Below are 14,599 nucleotides of genomic sequence, written 5' to 3' on the forward strand. Positions count from 1 at the left end.
TTTTGGAAGATGTGACAGATCCATCGGGACATCGGAGGACAGTCATCTTGGTCTTGTAGTTGGCGAAGGACAGGCGAGCATTGCGAATACTTTTCCCGGCTTCTGCTGCAGTGGCCAACACTGCTGCTCTTCTCTCTTTGAGGTCCTCCTTTATCACATCTCTGCACAGCTTTGTGAGCTCGGACGTTAGCTTGTGGTTGCCTGAGGCTCGCGCCAAACCACATTGACGAATGAGCTTGAGAGTCAGAGGTTCATGATGGAAACATCCGAAATATGGCGGTGGGAAGGTGTAACAGTAGTGGGATTGGTTTTTGAATATTAAATGTAATCAAATATTGTGAACTATTTTATAAAATAAAATAAAGACTAATAAGTGAAGAGTGCAGTGTTGTCCCTAGAGCATTGACACAGAGCTGGAAGTAGCTCTTCAACATTACTGAGTGTGGCCAACAAACAAACAATAACAAAACAGCAAAACAGCCTACATATTGGACCAGGGATGTAGCTCAGCCATAGAGTGCTAACCTTGCATTTGTGAGACCCTGGGTGCAATCCCTGGCACTGCGCCTCTCTCACAAAAAAAATACATTGCCCATGCAATTTTTGAAGATAACGATTTTACATTTTCAAGTCCTTCTGACTTTTTTTGTAATGGCAGATTTTGGAAAAATAAGGTTTTGTTTTGCTTTTTCAGATTCTTGAGATGGAAGCTTAGTTTATTTTTATATTTGTTATTTATTATACTTTTAAAGTTATACATGCATTTTTAAGCACTTCTTTGGATTCTATAAATACATTCAGAACTGTATTGCTGTTTCTTATGTTTAATTTATGGAAATTTAAATTTGGTTGCTCTGACTTTGTTATTAATTTCTAAGCGAATTCCATCATTATCCATTCTATGTTCTATATTATTTTGATCTTTAAAATAGTTTAGAATTATAATCAATATTTTAATGAATTGTCCATGAGTGAGCACATGAAAGAAACAACATTGAAATTTTTATTTAGCATTAGACTGTGTTTATGCATATCATTTGTCTAGTAGAATTTTCCTATTCATGATTTGAGCTCACAATTTACTTATGTGTTTGTTCCCCCAGAGGACATATAAGTCCTGTTTTACATTATTATCTTGGTGGCATCTCTGGAGATACAGAGTAAACTTAGAATTATGATTAGGTCCCAATGAATTTAATTAGAGAAAAAAATCACCCATGGAGATGAGCCAAGTGAATTACTTTACAAAATGTACTATACATTGATAATAGACAAACTGTTTATAGACCATTGCCCTTACCCCAGAGATTGACTCTGATACTAGTCATCACATGAACGAATATTTCCAAGACCTGACATGATTGATTCAAAGTATATGTAGGGTATATAAAATAGTTTTTCAATATTTAGGCAAATCAACTTTAATTGTCTTATGAAAACAGACATTTACAATTATTTGAAAAGCAAAATGAAAAACTATCATTTCGCATCATGGGTAGTTGGGCTTAGGGATTATGCTGGATAGTGCTTGGGTGCCCAGACACAGTCTTAGGTATAGAGGTAGGGATAGTTCTGTACAAGGCAAGAAACTCAACCCCAATACTATCTCTTCAACCCTGTATCTCAATTTCATTGGTTAAAAATATAAGCTTACAGATATTTACAAACACAGTTCACAATTTTTTCCTCTCACAAAGTTAACTTTTTATCTAACCTAAAATGTTGAATTAGAGGTTTTTTTTTCCATATGAAAAATTCTGGTAATATCAAAAAATTTGGTCTTCATTTTTGAGACTTCCTTAGGTCATAAGACATTTGTACTTATTTTAGAAATCCTAACAATTTAAAGGTAACGTTTTTTATAGTGGTCAAAATGAATCAGTCTTCCTTCAGGCTTGGAAAAAGTCAGTCGCCTGGAGCCAATGTAGGGGGCAGAGATGGCACCTGCTTTCCCCCTGCTCTCTGTGTACAGAGATGACATCAGTATTCAAAGTGCAAGGAAGAAACTCGCCATTCAGCAGGTAGGTGGAATATTTGTCTCGTAATACAGCAGTCCCAGAAAGGGTATTAATTCATAAATTTCTAAACTAGATTTGTCCAAGAGAAAAACCTGCATTTGAGAATTCATAGTTCTTTGAAAAGTTCTGTGATATTCTGATAATCCTGTTAGATTTCTAAGTGATGACTAATCTAGGGACTGATTTTGTTATAATCTTTTGGATATTTATATACTATGAAGATTGATCGTCTTATTTCTTTTTTTGTCAACAGTGTTCTTTTGGAGAGGTGCATTTCCTCTGTGAGTCTAGCAGTGGCAACTGTAATTACACACTGCAGTATTTGTAGCACTGTCTGTAGCACTGTCCTCCCATCATTCATTGATTTGCTCGAGAGGGCACCAGTAACATCTCCATTGTGAGACTTGTTGTTACTGTTTTTGGCATATCAAATATGCCATGGGAAGCTTGCCAGGCTCTGCCGTGCTGGTGGGATACTCTCGGTAGCTTGCCAGGCTCTCTGAGAGGAACAGAGGAATTGAGCCCAGGTGAGCTGCGGCAAGGCAAATAATCTACACCACTATTTAGGGGGCATATATTGAATGGATTGATGTCGACATTCACACATTCAGACATGGGTTCGACCACTTTCACCACATCTCCAGATGTGTTCTTAAAAACTAGTTTTAAATGTTATTTTTGAGGGCTATCTATCTATGTATGTATCTATCTCTATTTAATCTGTCTAGTTGGTTGGGGAACTCCTGGCAAGAATTAGGATCTATTCCAAGTTGAGTGCTCAGGATGGTACCTAGAGGTACTCAGGGGAGCATGCAGTAGCAGGAATTGAATTCAGGCTTCCTGCATGCAAAGCCTGTGATCTAGCACTTTGAGCTCTCGAAGTGCCCTATTTGTGATTATTTTAAGGACCATATCTTGAGATCTTGGTGATTGGACAATAATATATTCTGTTCTATCATATGTTAATTTTTAAAGTGTCAAGAATAATGTAAAACCTAGAGATTTATTTTGGTGACTTTCAAGAACAAAATGTAACCCTTAAGCAAGCCAGCTTTATTTCAATACTGACTTTCCTACTTCAAGGTGAATTTTAGCATATGATTATATGGTCATGGTGCATTGGATGTATTTTGCTAAAAATGAATTTGTTTACTTTTTTCCACAATTTGATAGTTTTTTCTTTTGTTAATTTCTCGGGGCTACTTTTATGTTATTGAATATGAATCCTATTTATGTTCTCTAAGGTGTAGAACATTTTGTTAAATGAGTTTAATATATTAACTTTCTGATATCTTTTCTTATATTATTAAAAATTTTCCATCAGCCAGAGCTCTGAGCAGAAATCAGAAATCTCAGCGAGCCCGGAAAGTTACCAAGAGTATCTCTCCCGCACAGGCAGAGCCTGGCAAGCTCCCTGTGGTGTATTCAATATGCCAATATTCAATATGCCAATATGCCAACAGTAACAAGTCTCACAATGGAGACGTTACTGGTGCTCGTAAATCGATGAGCAATGGGATGACAGTGACAGTGACATTAAAATTTTTAAATTGTCTAATATAGTTACTTGGGATTTCAATGACTAGTCAAGATTCTTCTGCTCTATATTTTTTCAAAGAGCCATTCAATTTATTAACCTAAAAATAATATGAAGAAAATTTTATTATATTTACAGCTAATTTTCTCCTGGACTCTACAAAGAGATAGGCAGGAGAACCAATGGAGCAAAGGAACAACGTGACTGAGTTTGTCCTCTTGGGGCTCACTCAGAGCATCCAAGGTCAGAAGATATTATTTGTTGTCTTCTTGCTGTGCTACATTGTGACAATGGTGGGGAATCTGCTCATTGTCGTGACTGTGATGGTCAGTCCAACCCTGGATGCCCCTATGTACTTCTTTCTTGGCAACTTGTCATTCATGGATGCTATTTATGCAACAACAGTCACCCCAAATCTGATTATAGACTTGCTCTGTGTGAAGAAAACCATTTCCTTCGATGCCTGCATGAGCCAGCTTTTCATAGGGCACTTATCTGGGGGTTCTGAGATTTTACTCCTGGTAGCCATGGCCTACGACCGCTATGTGGCCATCTGTAAACCCTTGCATTACTCAACAATTATGAATAAACGGGTGTGTGTTCTGCTGCTAATGTTGTCCTGGTCTGGGGGCTTTTTGCATGCTGTAGTTAAACTCTTTTCTGTTTACAAACTTCCCTTCTGTGGCCCCAATGTCATTGATCATTTCATCTGTGACATGTACCCCTTATTAAAACTTGCCTGTACTGACACCTACATTATCGGCCTGACTGTGATTGCCAATGATGGGACAATTTGTGTGGTCATTTTCATGCTCTTACTCATTTCCTATGGGGTCATTCTGCGCTCCCTAAAGAATGTTAGTCAGGAAGGGAAGCGTAAAGCCTTATCGACCTGCGGCTCCCACATTACTGTGGTGGTCCTCTTCTTCGTCCCCTGCATTTTTATGTATGTGAGACCTCCTTCTACCTTACCGATCGATAAATCCTTGACTGTGTTTTACACTGTTGTCACCCCCTTGTTGAACCCACTAATCTATACTCTGAGAAATGCAGAAATAAAAAATGCCATGAGGAAGCTCTGGACCAGAAAAATAAATTGAGAATGAAAAAATTAAGCAATATTACCAGAAGAACTTAGTTTTCTTTTGTGTGAGTATTTGAAGTAAATTTTTTCTCAGGTTTGCTAATTTGGGCATGTTTTTGTTATGTAAATATGTTCAGTGTTCAAAAATGTATTTTTCAGATGTTTATATTTACTTTGTTAAATACATATATTTTGCCTAAAGTATAATTTTAGTCATAATTTCTTGTAATATATGTTTTCTCTTTGCATAAGGCAGTTTATCTTGAGACCATAGATTTTCTTTCCTTTTTGGTGGCGGGGAGGGTGTACTGGGGCTATATCCTGCAATACTCAGGGCTTACTCCTTGCTTTTTGCTCAGTGATCATTCCTGGCAGTGCTCTGGGAACCATATATTGTGCTGATGTGGCCATATGCAAGGATAGCACCTTAACCCTTGTATCTTCTCTCCAACCAAATATTTATTTTCTATGATGGATTATGTTTTTATTGCAATATTCAAACTGTTTATCTTAATTTTGTATCTTCAAAATATATATAAATATGTTTGTTCATATACTTAATACATTAAGATTTAAGATGAATGATATTTGAAACTTTAATATGAGTCATAAAGACAATAGGTTTGTTAATTGAATCTGAGTGAATTTATAGATATGTATCTATAAATATTGCTATTTTCTAATTGAAAAAAGCTCATATTTTTAAGTTCAAGTTTTCTTTTTTTGTGTGTTATATTCTGATACAGTAAATTATTCTCAGATTCAGGATAGTGTGTCTATGTTTTTCAGATATCTTCATATACTCTGTTTATGTTTCATAGTCTTCATAGGAACCTATCACATGTAAAAATTTAATGATCTAATCTATGAGGTTTTTATAAGCAATTAAAAACTTGACAAAATACTTTGTAGGATACCAATTCCAGGAAAGATGCAGAAGAAAAAAGCAATTCTTTCCTATTATTATTGGAATACAGATTATAGACTTATAATAAGATTAGAATATTATTTTATTTTAGAACTTGTTTATGAAATCTCTCATTAATTCAAGTAAGCTTGAAACAAAATATTTATGTTTCTTATATGGTAGGAATCATGGAAAAAAATCTTTATACTATTTCCCTTATTTAACCTAGATTAATGAGTGGTTAAAATTATGGGGTATGGAGCTGGAGCAATAGCACAGCGGGTAGGGCGTTTGCCTTGCATGCAGCCAACCTGGGTTAGATTCCCAGCATCCCATGTGGTCCCCTGAGGACTGCCAGGAGTAATTCCTGAGCACAGAGCCAGGAGTAACCCCTGTGCATAGTGGGGTGTGACCTAAAAAGCAAAGCAAAACAAAACAAAACTATGGGGCATAAGTTTTATTCATAGTGAATCACACTATATTAAAAACATATCCTAATTTTTAAACCTATGATGTCATGGAGTTTCTTTGTTTCATCTCAATGTCTTCCCAATGCTATTTAACATCATGGTTTATTATACTAAATGTTATATTATTAAGTATCCAACTTTGATTATATTTGTAGAATAAATATTTGTGTCTCCCAAATTAAAAAGTTAAATTTTTTATGAAGCGGTAGTATTTAGAGGTAGTATTAAGCCCTTAGGGGAAGTAATTAGGTTATGAAGATGGAGCCCCATAAATAGGATTAGTATGTATATACATACATCATATGCATATATATACTTATGAAAAAGCAGATGGGAAAGAGGAAAAGGGCGAGTAAACTGGATAAAATTAATAAATCAATTCTGTGATGGATAGGACTATGGTCAGATAAAGACCAGAATCTATAGCAACACAAAGTGCTGTATGTAAACATGGACCTCTGTTTGATCATACCAGATACATATGAATGAACATATGCACATAATATATATAATACATTCATATTAACAATCAGATACTTTTCACGTATTGCCACATAATTCTCATTTTCTGTAACGAGTCACATATAGACAAGGTCACACATAGACACTTATTTACTCTTGGATATATACTGAAAATCATTGAATATGTACCTAGAGAGGTTTGTTGTTTTTGCTTTCCTTTGGGGGCCACGCCGGCAGGGCTGGGGGCTGACTCCTGACTAGGCTTTTCTTCAGAGTGCTCTGAGCCACGAAACCCCAATGGGAAGCTTCATGAGTTGCTGGGCTGGAGAACAGCCATGAGCCTTGTTTTCATGCCACAAATGGACCCAGCCTGATGCTGCCACAGGACCTTTGCACAGGCTGCTCTGTCAGCTTCAAATACCCAATGCCTTTCGTCCAGAACCTTTGGCAAACTCCCTTCCCTCTACATCCTGCCTTTGCCCCTTCTCCCACTGTCCCCCGCCCTGTCCCTTCCAAGGCACCCAGTTTAGCCTTCAGACGTGTGCTTTTGTTGTTGAGCATTGCATGTGCCCCCTTAAACCATGAGCCCACAGCAGAGACATCTCTGTGCTGGTCACCACTGGCCCCAGGACTGAGCCCGGTGTCCAGTGCCTACCGGGTCTCAAAAACTTCCTACAGGAAATGCTGAATGACTGACCGAGCCAACCAACCAAGCCCCACTCCTGGCCTCCGAGACGTCTTTTGCTACAAGGACTCAGCGGGCTGACCCGGGGCAGGGCCCAGAGGGGAGCACGGGTGCTGAGTGCATGAAGGAGGCAGGGAGTGGCTAGGCCGAGGCCTGGCCCTGAGCCAATGCTCTCATGGAGGAGGCACCCCCCCCACACCCGTTACCTCTATCACAGCCCAGAGGAGGGCCCTCATGAAGCTGGGGGGTCCCGAACTGCTGTCACCTCCAGCTGGCCCTGGATGGAGCGCAAGGCCGATGGAGGAGGCCACGGCTGCTCTGATGGGGTCACAGAGGTCAGGCCACCTCCCCAGCCCCCAAGGTGACCCCCCATGACGCCCTCGAGACCACTTGCTGGCACTGTGGAGTCAATGCCCACCTCAGTGGTTCCGGAGTGCCTGCCACCAACGCAGTGCCCAGCCCAGCCAGGCTTAGTGACCTCAGAGGAGGCAGGAGGAGATGGAAAGATTGAAAGAAGGACCAAAGAGGGGCGGCATGCCTGCCAAAGCCATACATTAGCGCTGCGAAGAAACACAGGGGGTGGGGCCGGAGCGACAGCACAGCGGGGAGGCTGCTTGTCCCACACATAGGGTTCGATTCCCTGTGTCCCATAAGGCCCCCCTAACTGCCCCCAGGAGAGATCCCCAAGTGCAGAGTCAGGAGTCAGCTCGGAGCACCGCAGGATCTGGCCCTAGAAGCAAAGAGGAAAAGGAACCGCAGGCCCTTTCTCACCAGCTGCGCATGCTGGGCTTGCAGTGGGCACACACACAGCTCACGGGTGCTCCCACTCTCCAGACAGGGAGACTGAGGCACAGAGTGGCGGTGTGAGACTGTGACTGAGCAGGAGAGGGTCTCCAGAGCAGGAAGTACAAAATAGGGAAAACACGAACATATCCTGGCATGTGAGTTCAGGATCACAGAGTCAAAAGGAAGCCCTGAGCACCTGTGGCACAATTATAAATACAAAAGAAAACAAAGCAGCAGGATGGAGTAACAGGACAGAGGGTCTGAGACAGTGCATAGGGCTGGTGATCCCCACAGTCCCATATGGCCCCCCAAGCACTGCCAGGTACAATGCCGGAGTGCAGAGCCAGGAGGAATCCTGAGAATTGCTGAGTGTGGCCCCTCATCACCTCCTGCAGACAGTGTGTTCTGCACATTGATGTGATCTCTACTGCCTCTAGTTACCCAGGACCCAGGGTTTCACAGCCCCAAGTATAAGAGAAATAACCCCCCTCCCCTCCCAACACCATCAGGGCCATCATCAATGAGACAGGCAGAAAAGTCCTTAAAGGATAATTCAAGCGTCTTTCCCAACCACAGGAAGGGGAAAAGCATTACGATTCCTGACCTGGAATACTAGGAGCATGGCCCTTTAAATCTCTGGCCGGAAGTGCAGTGACGTCATGGAATCCAGGCCGGCATCCCTGTGCGTCTTCTGCTCTCGGGCCTGAAACGCGTTTCCGCCGCCATCGCTGCCCAGGTGAGGAGCAGGCGGGCAGCAGGGATGGGGGTACCAGGGGGATCGGGGGTTTCCTCGCCAGCCGCAAGTGGTCGCTGCGAGCACCACGAACATCCGCCGTCTCTGCCTTCTGGGCGGCGGGGTCGCTCCGTGAAGGGTCGGGGGCGGCGGCCCCTCCAGGGACTCACCGAGCACTGTGGCGGAGAGGCTTCATCCGTTCATTGGTTTCTTTGGTTTTGCTGAACTGAGGGCTGCCGGGGAACACGGGAGCACGAGGGGCAGCGGGACCCACGGAGGCACGTCTCGGACACGCACGGCCCCACTCAGGGGAAATGGAGGCCCAGAGATGAGAAGGTGTTTGCAGGGGTCACACAGCACCCCCAGGCCAGACCCTCGGCTCCAGCGACCTGGGGGAGACAGACCCGGCGTTTTCCCCACCTCTGGGAGGCGGTCAGGGGTCGGGGCCCCCCGTGGAATCTGGGAGTGCCCGGGAGTGCTCCCTCCAGGAGTGCTCCCTCCTCTCCCTGTGCCCAACAGGCCCGACCTGAGTGAGGGGGCACGTTTGTCTGTCTAAGACGGGCCTGCCGGCCGAGGCAAGATGGGCAGCTGGGGCCGGGCCCCGAAAGAAGCACCGAAAGGAAGATGGTGAAGTTGAGAGATCAGAGACGGGACTACAGGGGCCACAGAGAGAAGACGCAAGAGACGGAGACAGAAAGAGATACGGCAAGAGCAGGTTCCACGCGAGAGAAGACAGATGGACGGACAGACAGACATATGGACAAACGAACGGATGGACAGACGGACGTAGCATGGGCCAACAGACGGAAGGACGAACAGACGGACCGAGAGACAGACAGACAGATGGATGGATGGACAGAAGGACAGACGGAAAAAAGGACGGACAGAGGAACGGAGGGACAGATGGATGGACAGACAGATGGTTGGAGATATGGGCAGACAAACAGAGGACTGACGGACAGACGGAAGGATGGACAGACGTATTGCAACATATGTTGCAGTAAGGTTTGGTTAGACAGTCTGAGGCATTTAAGATATGCACGTGAAAGAGATATATGTTTTCTGGGAGGATCACATAACTGTCTCCAGAGTGTTTTGTGCTGCGGCCTGTCGGAGAGAAGCCTGTTCAACCCCCTTTTATTAACTAGCTCGATATTTTAACCAATGATATTAAGCCACATAGGCAGAATATGCAAATTAACTTAGTGAAGGGAAACTGTATCAAAGTCAGTTACACAACCAGAAGTAGAGTCAGTTAAAGTAACAGTAACAGAAAAACGATGTTTACATCCAAGCCTAGCTAGGTCTGAGATTATGGGATGTTGTACATGAACAAGACGGACAATCAGATGGACAGACAAATGGGAGACAGATGGACAGACAGATGGACAGATGGACAGACAGACAGACAGGCAGATGGACAAGCGGATGGACAGACAGACGGACAGACGGACGGACGGACGGATGATGGACGGACAGGCAGACAGACAGACGGACAGATGGACAGATGGACTGACAAATGGACGGACAGAAAGATGGACGGACAGATAGATGGATGAACAGACGGACGGGCGGATGGACGGATTGACGGACAGATGAACAACGGACAGACAGGAGGATGGACAAAGGACAGGCAGACAGACAGACGGACAGATGGACAGACAGATGAACGGCAGACTGGGACAAAGTGACAGGCGTCTGGAGAACAGAGACCATGGCAGAGGACACAGAGGCCAGGAGGGTGCAAGCACTTGGGCAGAGGTGCCAGCAGCGACCACAGAGTGGGCTAGGAAGGGGGTAATGGAGGAGGAAGGTGAGACTAGAGGGAGGAAGGATAGTCAGAGGAAGGAGGCCCCACAGGGTCTCCCTGATAACTCACCCTGGCTGGACACAGCTCACACCCCTAGCTTGCCCCTCCAGGGGTGCCCGTCCCCCAGCAGGGGTCTGACCAGAGAGTGCACTGGGCCCAGGGCTCCCATTTCCGCCCAGTCTGCAGGTGCCTTGCCTGCCCATCATCCCACCCAGCACTTGGTTTGCATAAAACAGTATTCCCTTGGGAGATGCTATTACGACCTGCTAGTTTTGAATCTCCTAGATGGTAGTTTGCATATATTTGCATACCCTGGGAGCATTAAGCTGAGGTCATGTAAATGAGCCCACCAGCCTGGGGGTGAAGGGGGCTTGGGGGCTCATTGCCTCCCCACAGGCTGTGCAGACTCAGCTGTCCCCTGCGGGTGCCCTGACCAGAGCAAGTGGACAAGGAAGAATCAGCTGGGTGTGTCCCAACTCAAAGTCTTTGCTACTTCGGGAATGGAAAGAAAGTGGGGCGAGGGAGGGGGTGTTGCTTTTAAAACCCAGATCTGAGGGAGAGCAAAAGCACAGCAAGTACAGCAGTTGCTCTGCACACGGCCAACCTGGGTTTGAGCCTATCATCCCGTACAGTCCCCGGAGCCCCGGCAGGAATGGCCCCTGAGCAGTTCCACGTGTGGCCCCAAAACATAACAGCAACAACAACAAGAACGCCAGGAGATGGTCGAGGGAGCTGCCCTCCAGCTGGCTGCAATGAGGGTCAGTGATGGGGGCCAGCAGGGCCAGCGCTGGGGCGGGGAGCCTAGGAGGATGCTCCTGTGTCCAGGGCTGGGAGGGCAGGGCAGTGTGGGTGAGTGGTGTGGGGCATGGGGGGGCTGTCACCTGGATCCTGGCCACTGGGGCCTGCCTGAGGGAGGCCGGGGCAGGTTCTCAGCTGAGATCTGGGTTGGGCGTTCTTGTTGCTGCTGTCATGTTTTGGGGCCACATGTGGAACTGCTCAGCGGCCATTCCTGGCAGGGTTCCGGGGACTGTACGGGGTGATAGACTCGAACCCGGGTTAGCTGTGTGCAGAGCAGCTTCCTTACCTGCTGTGCTTTTACTCTCCCTCAGTTCTGGGTTTTGAAAGCACCACCCTCTCCCCCACCCCAGCTTTCGTTCCAGGCCTGGGGCAGCAAAGGTCTTGGGTTGGGACACACCCAGCTGATTCTTCCTTGTCCTTCCTGTGGGTGCCCTGGCGCTTGCACCCCCCTGGCCTCTGTGTCCTCTGCCCGGGGCTCTGTTCTCCAGATGCCTGTCACTTTGTCCCCAGTTGCCTCCCCTTTCCCAGGTGTCCTTCCAGTCAGCATTGCACCACTGTCTGTCCCTCTGTCCGTTCGTCTGCCTGTCCGTCTGATGGTCCATCAGTCTGTGTGCTTCTTTCTGTCCATCAGTCTATCTGTCCGTCATTCCCTCCATCAGTCTGTCTGTCTGATTGTCCTCCTCTGTCTGTCTGTCCGCCTTTCCATCTGTCTGTCCATTTGTCTGTTCGTCCTTCCCTCTGTCCATCCGTCTGTTTGTCCGTTTGTCTGATGGTCCATTTGTCCATCTGTCCATTCGTTCGCCTGTCGGTCCATCTGTCTGTCCCACTCTCTGTCCGTCTGTCTGTTCGTCTGCCTTACCATCTGTCTGTTCGTCTGTCCTTCCGTCGGTCTGTGCATCTGTGTCCATCTGTCCGTTTGTCTGTCCTCCGTCCATCTGTTCGTCTTGTCGTCCACCTGTCGGTCCATCTTCAATTTGTCTGTCCGTCCATCCATGTGTCTGTCTGCCTGCCTGTCTGTCTGTCTGTCTATCCGTCCGTGTGTCCTTCCGTGTGTCCATCCATTCATCCGTCCGTCTGTCCGACTCTGTCTGTCCGACCATCTGTCGGTCAGTCCGTCTGTCCATCTGTCCATCCGTCCTTCCGTCTGTCCTTCTGTCCACGTGTCTGTCAGTATGTGTGTTTGTCTATCCGTCCGTCTGTTCATCCATCCGTCTATCCATTCGTCTGTCTCTCCGTTCGACTGTCTGTCGGTCTGCCCGTTCTTTCCTCAGTCTGTCCACCTGTCTGTCCTTCCTTCCTTCTGTCTGTTCATCTGTCCGTCCACCTGTCTGTCCATTGTCCGTCCCTCCGTCTGTCCCTCCTTATGTCCCTCCATCCGTCCTTTCGTCTGTTTAGTCCATCTGTCCGTCCATCCGTCCGTCCGTCTGTCCTTCCAACCTTCAATCCATCCTTCTTTCTGTCCGTCTGTCTGACCGTCTGTCTATCCATCCGTTTGTCCATCCATCTGTCCTTCCATCCATCTGTCCGTCTGTTTGTCCATCCGTGTGTCTGTCCATCCGTCTTTCTGTCCGTCTGTCCGTCTTTCTGTCCGTCCATCTGTTTGTCCGTTCATCTGGTGGTCCGTCTGTCGGTCTGTCCGTCTGTACGTCCATCCATCCGTCGCTCCATCTGTCCTTCCGTTCATCCGTCAGTTCGTCATTCTGTCGGTCCATCCGTCCTTCTGTCCATCCGTCTGTTCATCTGTCTGTCCATCCTTCCATCCGTCAATTCATCCATCCGTCCGTCCGTCTGTCCAACCGTCTGCCCGTCCATCCGTCTGTTTGTTTGTCTGGTTAGTCCGTCTGTCCGTGTTAGTCTGTTCGTCCTTCCATCCATCCATCTGTCCGTCTGCCTGTCCATTGTTTGTCCGTCCATCTGTCCGTCTCTGTCCGCCCGTCTTTTCGTCCATCTGTCCATTCGTCTGTCTGTCCGTCCGTCTGTCCGTCCACCTGTCCTCTGTCTTTCCGTCTGTCTGTCCGTGCGTCTTCCGTCCATCCGTCCGTCCTTCTGTCTGTTCGTCCATCTGTCTGTCCGTTTGTCTGTCCGTTCGTCTTTCTGTTCGTCTGTCTGTCCTCTGTCTTTCTTTCCCTCTGTCCGTCTGTCCGTCCGTCTGTCCGTCCATCTGTCCTTCCATCTGTCTCTCCTTCTGACCATCTGCCCTTTCGTCCGTCCTTCCATCTGTGTATCTGTCCATGTGTCCGTCCTTCCGTCCGTCTCTCTCTGTCTGCTGTCTGTCCATTCGTCTGCCTGTCTTCCCATCTGTCCGTCCTTCTGCCCGTCTGTCCGTCCGTCTGTCCGTCAGTCCATCCATCCACCCATCTACCTGTTGGTCTATCAGTCCATCCATCCGTTCATCCCCCTGACCGTCTGTTCATCTCTCCGTCCGTCCTTGCGTCCGTCCATTCGTCTGTCTGTCATATCTGTCCGTCCTTCCTTCCATCTGTCCGTCTGTCCATCCGTTCATCCATTGGTCTGTCCATCGGTCTGTCCGTCCGTCCTTTTGCCCTTCTGTCTGCCTGTCCGTCCATCTGTTTCTCTATCCATCTGTCTTTCCGTCTCTCTGTCCATCTGTTTCTCCGTCCATCCATCCATCCCTCCATCTGTCCTTCCGTTCATCCGTCAGTCCGTTATTCTGCCTGTCTGTCCGTCCGTCCTTTTGTCCTTCCGTCCGTCTGTCTGTCTGTCCATCCATCTGTCTGTCCATTTGTCTGTCTGTCTGCCTGTTTTCTCTAGTATGGAACCTTCTCTTACCATGTCTCTCTCTGTCTCCGTCTTTTGTATCTTCTTTCCTTGGCCCCTGTAGTCCCATGTCTTATCTCTCAGCTTCACCATCTTCACTTTCCAGCTTCATGAGGGGCCTCCTCTGGGCTGTGATTTAGGTAAGGAGGGGGCATTCTCCTCAAGAGCGTTCACTGGGGCCAGGCCTTGGGCCGAGCAACCCCTTGCCTTCTTCACGCGCAGCACCTATGGCCCCCTCTGGACCCTGCCCTGGGTCAGCCTGCTGAGTCCTCGCAACAAAGGACATCTCAGAGGCCAGAAGTGGGGCTTGGCTGGTTGGCTTGGTCAGTCATTCAGCATTTCCTGTAGGAATTTTTTGAGACCCGGTAGGCACTGGGCACTGTGCTCAGTCCTGGGCCAGTGGTGGCCAGCACAGAGATGTCTCTTCTGTGGGCTCATGTTTTAAGGGGGAGCATGCAATACTCAACAGCAAAAAAGAGTAGATATTACATTTTATTTAATAGATTATTTAATTGAGGGGATGAGGATATT

At 46.8% G+C, this 14,599-nt stretch overlaps 1 protein-coding gene across 1 annotated transcript; it reads left to right on the forward strand.

Annotated features, from left to right (window-relative positions):
• The first annotated feature begins 3,737 nt into the window (after positions 1–3,737).
• LOC101558839 (olfactory receptor 4A15-like) lies at positions 3,738–4,655 on the forward strand. Its single transcript, XM_004621908.2, has one exon. The coding sequence runs from the start codon at positions 3,738–3,740 to the stop codon at positions 4,653–4,655; it is 918 nt and encodes a 305-aa protein (XP_004621965.2).
• The last annotated feature ends 9,944 nt before the right edge of the window (positions 4,656–14,599 follow it).

The sequence above is a fragment of the Sorex araneus genome, chromosome 6 (genome assembly GCF_027595985.1).
Source record: "Sorex araneus isolate mSorAra2 chromosome 6, mSorAra2.pri, whole genome shotgun sequence".
Taxonomy (NCBI): Eukaryota; Metazoa; Chordata; class Mammalia; order Eulipotyphla; family Soricidae; genus Sorex; species Sorex araneus.

Excerpts from the sequence above, each read along its gene's own strand:
- LOC101558839 (XM_004621908.2), top strand. The coding sequence starts at position 3,738 with ATGGAGCAAAGGAACAACGTGACTGAGTTTGTCCTCTTGGGGCTCACT.